The 9,084-nt window shown below is 46.4% G+C and overlaps 1 protein-coding gene across 1 annotated transcript; it reads left to right on the forward strand.

The window, feature by feature from the left end:
- Positions 1-1,004: 1,004 nt before the first annotated feature.
- Positions 1,005-7,332, forward strand: LOC137521182 (uncharacterized). Its single transcript, XM_068240109.1, has 2 exons — positions 1,005-2,171; positions 5,687-7,332. The coding sequence occupies exons 1-2, from the start codon at positions 1,493-1,495 to the stop codon at positions 6,289-6,291; spliced, it is 1,284 nt and encodes a 427-aa protein (XP_068096210.1). The 5' UTR covers positions 1,005-1,492; the 3' UTR covers positions 6,292-7,332.
- Positions 7,333-9,084: the final 1,752 nt, after the last annotated feature.

Consider the following 9,084-nt stretch of genomic DNA (forward strand, 5'->3'; position numbering starts at 1 on the left):
TGCCTCACAGTATGTGTTAATATCATCTGTTCTGCCACAAATACTGGGCTTGATTCACTGAACCGTCCGTGATAACTCATATCTCGGCCACGCTAATGTTTTTCACACGCGTTTTCACGTGAAAATTCGTGATTGCGTGCAAAAAAGTACACAAAAACGCTAGCACGCCCGTGATATGAGTTATCACAGTTTAGTGAATGAAGCCCACTTGTGCTACCCCCCACTGAGCCCCGTTTCTTATCCACCCCTTCCTTATAATATGCTGTGCCAAGCAGACACCATTTTGCTAGTTTTGTTTTAAAAAAACATGACAAAACAACTGTACACTTACCTTGAACATCTGTAGGTGCAGCATTGCAGCTGAGAGTGAGCGTTCCAATAAGAAACGTGAGTTCCAGCACAAGCATTCTGGCACAGTGTTAGTTAACCACTCTCTGACTTGGCTGCTGTCGCCTAATTTATAGGCTTGAACTACGTAGTCCAGACACAGGGAAAGTGATGCAGTGAAGTCCTCTTCCTCTGTCTGAAAATGATTGGTACTTTGACGCTCCTGAATCACTCTTCTGTTCTGAACAAAAAAGGTCACTGTTTAGAACATGTGACACCGTGCGTGGAAAGAATGACTTCCTGTTTTGCTGGTTATCTGTAGTTTGAGAAACCCCTCTTGCAAAAACAACCACAAAACGCAATCAGATCCCATGGGAGCTGCTCTGCTAACAAGTGTGCAATTTCTGTCATTAAATGAAGTCATGTTTTCCTGTCTAGCACAGATATTACTAAATGTTTCTGGACTGTCACCATTGAAAGCATAACATTTTAGCCTACCCAAATTCCAGGGGAACATACATATTTTACTTACATTACATGCTATTTCAGATGATGCCAAGCCCAATAAATATTTCTACAGTCCCTGGAGAATCATTGCAGATGGCATCTATCCAAAAGTACACAAAGTATTTTAAGGAGAAACGTTTAAGGAGAAACCTAATGTCTGCATAATGAAAAGACACATTTATATGAATGGGGCTGCATGGGAGGGTGATGCATCATAAGAGGTTTTATATTCTATTAAAAAAAAAAAAAAAATTCAATGTAGATGAGGGATTAGCTATCTGTGGTAGGCAGGGGTTTTCTCTGAGGAGCTGGTTAGGCATGGCAGGGGTTAATTTTGTTCTTTCAGATACTGCTGCTGTTATTTCTCTCTTTCAGGTACTGAGGAGAGCGAGGGAGGAGTTGGAGAGCAGAAGAGGTTGCTGGCCAGAGATTGACCTTCTCACCTGTGATTGGCAGCTGACAGAAAGTGCGGGAGGTCAGCTGGCCAATGGATGTTGGACGTCTGCCAAGATAAATACAGCTCCCGGTCACCAGCCTGTCACTCGTCTGTGTGGAGCTGCTGGAACTGTTTCCCGTGAGCTGCTGCTGCTGCTGCTGTGTCCTCAGTGTAGCTGTCCCCCTGGATTGTTTTTTCTCCTGGATTGTTTCTCATTGTAGCATGGATTCCCTAGTTCAGGACATCGTGGGTCTTGCTGCCACCGAGGGAGGCCCAGAGCTGATTGCCGAATGTCTGGCCAGGGCAGCTGGGTCACGCAAGGCTACTGGGAAGCAGGCTCCTAAAGGAAAAAGCAAGAAGAAGGATCAGCGCTCCGAAGCTAGGCGCTCTCAGTCAGAGCCCCCTGCATCCTTACCGGCCAGTGTGGTTTGCGCTGCACCTGCCGCTCTGCCCCAGCTTCCCAGCGGACGAGCTGGATCTTCCTCCCAGCGCTACCCTGCTATGGATCGGGCGCTGCTGGCGGCTGCCGTAGATGCCGGATTAGATGATCCTTTGCCGGCGAAGAGGACCCGCACCCAGAAGAGGCCTTACTCCCCGCCCGTCGATCCCCCGCCCACTCGGAGGTCCGGACTGAGGGCGGAAGCTTCATCCCTGCCACCGGATGCTGCGTTTGCGCTCCACAGCGCCAACCCGGAAGCGGAAGTCGGGAGGGCCCCAGCGATTGGCCAGGACGACCAGAGGACAAGCAGCGAGGAATTCAGCCCAGCGGGCCCTTCACATCCAGGCGGAAGGGCTGAACTTTCTGTCGGACGGCTGCCGGGAGCTGTTGGTGCCTCTTCAGGCGACCAGGGAGCCGGAGCCGGGGGTCCAGGGAGGATTTCAGCCGGAGTCGATCCAATTGGTGAGAGCGGGGAAGGGGGGAGTTTATTGTTGCAGAAGATGACAATGCTATTTGATTGCATGCAGGGCCTGTTGGTCAGGTTGCCTGCTGCAAATGTATCTACTGTCCCTGATGTTCTTTCTGCTCCCTCCCCCCCTGTCACTCCTGTTGTTTCTGCTTTATCTTCTGCTGGTAATGACGTTTTTTCAGCTGTATCCTCTCCTCCTGTCATCCCGGCTAGTTTCCCTTCAGGGGGCAGGGGGGTTGATTTGTCTTCTCCTGCAATGGTTTGGTCACAATTGCTTAATGATAGGTGTACTTCAGTTTCAGCTACGTTGGTCTCACCGTTAGCGACGGTGCCTCCCCCACTCCACAGACAAGGTGTAGCTGAGAGCTCCTATAAAGAAGCGATGCCATGTGAGGTCTCACCGCTTGGCTATCATTTAGTGCCAGCGGTGAAAGAAAAGATATGGCGTGGCGATTATGTGGATTTACTATCGTTGTTGCCTGCTCATAAAGATTATTTGGCAAAAGAGAAAAAGGACAGAGATGCTGAGGAGGAGAGGCGCAGGCCTGTCCCTAGGACACTTCACAATTGGTTGCAGGCATACTGCATATTTGCAAGCGTCATGGGGGAGAAGCATCCGGAGTTGTGCTCCGGTCTTTTCCGCCACCAAGATATCGTTTTGGAGGCTTATCATAAATATGGCGGTTTTTCATGGTTTTTGTACGACGACGCATTCCGTCAAAAAATGTCGATTTACCCGTCGTTGAAATGGGGTTGCAAAGACGTGGAGCTCTGGCTCTCGTTAATGCTTCCGCAAAAAGTCCAGGCCAGGCCTGCCACAGTTTCCTCCTCAGCATCCAACCCCTTTAAGAAAGGGGTATGTTTCTCTTATAACGAGTCAAGTTGCAAGTTTCTCGCCAACTGTAAATATAGGCACGAGTGCTCCTTTTGTACAGGATCGCATCCGGCCAGCAAGTGTTACAAAAAGGCTGGTTCCCTGGTTCAGTCTGGCACGCGAGAAATCTTTCACAAAAGCTCTGACGCCGGTGAAGCTGGAAAACATGCGCCCCTGGCTCGAGCTTCTGCCAAACCCGGAGATTCGGGCCTTGTTAATTGAGGGATTTTCCGAAGGTTTTACCATCCCCCCTTATGCTGGTAAGGGGTGCGCTTGGGTGCGCAACTTAAAATCTGTTGACCTTTATCCCAAGGTAGTCGAGCTAAAGATTCTAAAAGAAGTGCAAGCTGGGAGAGTGGAGGGTCCTTTTCTGGACCCCCCTTTTACCGATTTTCGTTTGTCCCCCTTGGGGGTGGTTCCCAAGAAGGAGCCGGGTGAATTCCGGCTTATCCATCACCTATCATTCCCAAAGGGTGATTCTCTAAATGATAATATTGGTTCGGAGTTATGTTCAGTCAAGTATTTAACTTTTGATCAAGCTTTGGGAATGATTCGTGCTTGTGGCCCAGGAGCTTTGATGGCGAAGGCCGATATCAAGTCGGCCTTTCGCCTCCTGCCAATACACCCGTCCGGATTTAGCTCACTGGGCTTCCAGTTTCAAGGTTTTTACTACTTTGATAAGGCTCTGCCCATGGGCTGCGCTTTATCTTGTTATTACTTTGAAATGTTCTCCTCCTTTCTGGAATGGTCGGTGCGGTCCATTTGTGACTCCGGGCTAATTGGTCATTATTTAGATGACTTTTTGTTTGTAGGCCCAGCATATTCTGCGGATTGCAGCACTTCTTTGGAATCTTTCGTTCGGCTGATGTCACATTTCGGGGTCCCGCTAGCTATTGAAAAGACAGTTCAGCCGTGCACATCACTGACCTTTTTAGGTATTGAAATCGATTCTGTGTTAATGGAGTTCCGTTTGCCTGCAGAAAAAATTGATAGATTAAGAATGACTTTGATCCGTCTATTGCGAAAACCAAAAGCTACTGTAAAAGAGATCCAGTCCCTATTAGGTCTCCTGGCATTTGCAGGAAGGATCATGCCGATGGGGAGAATCTTTTGTAGACGGACTGCCATGTTAATATCCGGGCTCAAATCCCCCTTTTTGCATGTTCGGCTCACGCGTGACGTTCGCGAAGACCTTTTAGTCTGGCAGCGTTTTTTACAAATTTACAATGGGAGGTCCCTTTGGCAGTCTGATTTTATTTCGTCGGATGATCTTTGTTTATTTACAGACTCAGCGGGCTCTATTGGCTTTGGCGCTTACTTTAAAGGTCAGTGGTGTGCCGGCGTGTGGCCGGAGTCCTGGAGGGCTAATGGGCTGACAAAAAACATAGTTCTCCTTGAATTGTTCCCAGTTCTGGTAGCAGTGGTTCTCTGGGGTAAGCTTTTCAGGGATAGGCGCATTACGTTACTGTCTGACAACAAGGGGGTCATCTTTGCCGTTAACTGTCTGTCATCAAAATCGGCACCGGTGGTCTCTTTGTTGCGGCATTTTGTGCTGCAATGTCTCTGTTTTAATATCTGGATGAAGGCTGTGCATATCCCTGGCAAGCAAAATGTACTGGCTGATGCCTTGTCTCGACAGAGGTTCGATCTGTTCAGATTGGCGGCGCCGGAGGCAGAGACATCGGGCCAGAAATGTCCGGAACACCTGTGGGACATTATAGCACTATGATTTCCAGTCTGGTTCGCCGGTCTGTGTCCGAGAAAACATGGGCCGACTATTCGGCTGCATGGGACAGATGGGTGACCTTCACTAACAGCGTGGGGGTCTCGCCGTCAGACGGTACGGAAGAGCTAGTGTTGATATTCCTTTGTGACTTAGTGCAAGAAGGACTGGCTGCAGCCTCGGTACAAAAAATCTTGTCTGGAGTATCCTTCTTTCAGAAACTACAGGGGGTACCTTCATGCAAAGGGTCCTTTTTGGTGGACAGGTTTTTAAGGGGTTTACGTAGGTCGGCTCCTGGTTCCGATTTACGTAGGCCTATTAGTTTTTTAATGTTAGAAGATTTGTTAGCTGTTTTACCCTCAGTCTGCGTTTCTCCTTATGAGGCCTGTCTTTTTAAAGCGTCTTTTTCGCTCGCCTTTTTTGGCGCGTTAAGAGTGTCGGAGCTGGTTTCCAAATCCAAATCGGTTCATACGGGCTTATGGAATCAGGATGTTTTGAACAACGACGCAGAGGTTTGTTTGTTAATACGTCGATCAAAAACTGATCAGAGGGGTAGGGGCACATGGCTGCACCTCTCTGGGCTCCCAGGTTCTAATTCCTGCCCACTTCGGGCTGTGACTGATTTTAAAAAAATAAGAGCTGGGTCTCAGTCTTTCCTATGCCACGCTGATGGCTTGGCACTTACTGAATTTCAATTCAGGGCAGTTTTAAAGCTCTGCTTAGGTAAATTGGGTTTGTCGGGTCTCAAAATCACCCCACATTCGTTCCGGATCGGTGCGGCGACGGAGGCGGCTCGCTTAGGCCTCTCCCAAGACGTTATCAAACGCATTGGGAGATGGGAGTCGGGTCGTTTCAAGCTTTATGTGCGTCCTGACTTACATGTCTATTAATTTCTTCATTCTGAATTTTAGGTGACAAGAGGATTGTCTGGCTCATTGGACATTCTTTCATTTATTGGGCAAAGAAAAGAGCGACCGTCAGGCCTTATTCACTGAATTTGGGTCTGAATGAAGAGGAATTTTTGATTCTATGGTTTAGTCAGCGGGGTATGAGGTGGAGGAACCTGATGGGCAGCATTTTACAATGGCTGAAAGTGTGGCCTGCCCCTGATGTGGTAGTTCTTCATTTGGGGGGTAATGACCTTGGAAAATCCAACACCAGGTCATTGCTTTGGAGAATGAAAGAAAACATGCTGAGGTTGCGGGGTCTACTTCCTAACACAATTTTTGCTTTCTCTGAAATCATACCACGTTTAGTTTGGCTATCTCACCGAGAACTATTCTTTTTGGAGCGAATTAGGAGGAGAGTGAATTTCGCTATTTCGAAATTCATGCCAGCAATTAATGGAGTCTCCTTCCGTCATTTGGAATTGGAGGGGGGCTTGCGGTCTCTGTACCGCAACGACCTGGTCCATTTATCCGAAATTGGATTAGATATCTTTAATATGGGTTTACAGGATGTTATTGAGCTTGCCGCAGGTTGGGGTGGGGCCGTGCTACGCCCGGCGATTGGGTAAAGTCGCCCACTAAGGTGGGTGGGCTCGGTGCTCTGCTCTGCTTGGCTATTGGACTTTGATATTTATTTGGACTTTTTATTCAAGTTCGAGTTTGATATAAAGTTATTTATGTGATTATAAAGTTTTATTAAAGAAAAGAAGTTTTATTCAAACTAAGTTTCACCAATAAAAGTGCCTGCGGCCATTAAAATGCCTGTTGGTATTAAGTGTCCAATTATTATGTTTATTGTTATGTAGAACTAATGTTGTTTCCTCTCCTTGTGTATGCATCTGCCCTCCCATGAAAAGACACATTTATATGAATGGGGCTGCATGGGAGGGTGATGCATCATAAGAGGTTTTATATTCTATTAAAAAAAAAAAAAAAATTCAATGTAGATGAGGGATTAGCTATCTGTGGTAGGCAGGGGTTTTCTCTGAGGAGCTGGTTAGGCATGGCAGGGGTTAATTTTGTTCTTTCAGATACTGCTGCTGTTATTTCTCTCTTTCAGGTACTGAGGAGAGCGAGGGAGGAGTTGGAGAGCAGAAGAGGTTGCTGGCCAGAGATTGACCTTCTCACCTGTGATTGGCAGCTGACAGAAAGTGCGGGAGGTCAGCTGGCCAATGGATGTTGGACGTCTGCCAAGATAAATACAGCTCCCGGTCACCAGCCTGTCACTCGTCTGTGTGGAGCTGCTGGAACTGTTTCCCCCCCCACCCCCCCTCTTTTTTGTCGCGGGCGCTTCTATTATTGGTGTCACGGTAAAGACGGCGGGTTATGTCGGTCTTTGTTTTATTTGGTTTATCAAGAATTGTTTTGTTGATTTGGTGAATTTTCCTTGAGCACTTTGGATATTGACTTGGGTAAAGTCGCCCACTAAGGTGGGTGGGCTCGGTGCTCTGCTCTGCTTGGCTATTGGACTTTGATATTTATTTGGACTTTTTATTCAAGTTCGAGTTTGATATAAAGTTATTTATGTGATTATAAAGTTTTATTAAAGAAAAGAAGTTTTATTCAAACTAAGTTTCACCAATAAAAGTGCCTGCGGCCATTAAAATGCCTGTTGGTATTAAGTGTCCAATTATTATGTTTATTGTTATGTAGAACTAATGTTGTTTCCTCTCCTTGTGTATGCATCTGCCCTCCCATGATACAGCATAAAAAAGTATAACAGGTAAATACAGAAGTTTTCAAGTAAAATCTATGTCTTTACTAACAGCACTGTGCAGTGTGCACCAATAGGAAACTTGCATGCTCCATCTTGGTATGTGCACTCTCTGCCCCTCTCTACAGTAGAGAAGGCTGGAACATGCTTAATGGAATTTAGCCTAAATGCAGAAGCATACCTCCCAATTTTTTGAAATGAGAAAGAGGGACACTTAAAGAGACTCTGAAGCGAGAATATATCTCGCTTCAGAGCTTATATATAGCAGGGGCATGTGTGCCCCTGCTAAAACGCTGCTATCCCGCGGCTGAACGGGGGTCCCTTACCCCCCAAATCCCCCCTTGCAAAATCTACGACCAACTTGGTCATAGATTCTGCTGCTGCTGGAGGCAGGGCTAACGGCTGCAACCCTGCCTCACAGCGCGTCTATCAGCGGCGCATCGCCGCCTTTCCCCTGCCCCTCTCAGTGAAGGAAGACTGAGAGGGGCGGGGGAGAGGCGGAGATATGCGCTGACAGACGCGTCTGAGGGCAGGGCTGCGGCCATTAGCCCTGCCTCACTAGGAAGAGATCCCCGGCGAGGATGGAGGGGATTTGGGGGGTAAGGGATACACAGAAAGAGGGAAAAAGTCCTGAAAGCGGGACAAATGAGGAGGAAAGAGGGACAGAGGGACAGGGCTCCCAAAGAGGGACTGTCCCTCTAAAAGAGGGACAGTTGGGAGCTATGCAGAAGGTAGAGGATTTGTATTGCGGATAAATGGTTAGCGCTTCTGCATTGCAGCTATATGGTTTGAGTCTTGGTTGAGTCCACCGGCAGGAACATGAAGGTGGATTCAGCAAAAAAAAATACATTTTATATCAGATCTTTGAAGTTGCACTTATCTCTTGATAACATTTTTTTTATTTGTGCACACATTTTTACTCACAAATTAAAACATATACTCGAAATTACAAAAAGCTAGCGGCATATCTATGTGAAAAAATGGACATTATCTCATTAGGAATTACAGAGTGTTCAACAGAGTGTTCAAAACTTTTTAAGTGTACAAAAAAATTATACCTCAGAAGTGGGAAGCCTCTGGATGGTCCAGTGCAGAGGTAAGGAAACATTTTTGCAATCGGGCCATATTCCTTTTGAATTTGGACTGCTCCTTGCTTATTTTTTACAATATTCATGTATATGAATTCAGATGCACTGTACACTCATATCTATCCCTTTTCCTTACTGGAACCTACTTTACAAGAACTAGATATTACTCCACATGCACTTCTGCAATTGATTTCATGCATTCTCGTATGCATACTTCATAATGATCTCCTCATCATGCATACTGTTAGGATACATACATCCAATTTTCACCTAATTTATGCACCCTTCTATATTTCTCTTATTCAGACACCACCATCACAACTATTATACACTTCACAGCATCCCTGCAATCCAGACTAGTTCTAGAATTGAACTATCCTCTTCTAAACCCAATTATTTATAGAGGGGGACAGCTCACATACTACTAGCAGCAATAATTTTGCTTATTTACCCATATTCTTTCAAGAAATGGACCAAGTTTAACTCAGAATTAAGTCCTCGTGGGATTAGCGTTCCCAGAGTATATATCCACCTATTCTCTATTTGATATACAGTATATT

The sequence above is a fragment of the Hyperolius riggenbachi genome, chromosome 6 (genome assembly GCF_040937935.1).
Source record: "Hyperolius riggenbachi isolate aHypRig1 chromosome 6, aHypRig1.pri, whole genome shotgun sequence".
Classification (NCBI taxonomy): Eukaryota; Metazoa; Chordata; class Amphibia; order Anura; family Hyperoliidae; genus Hyperolius; species Hyperolius riggenbachi.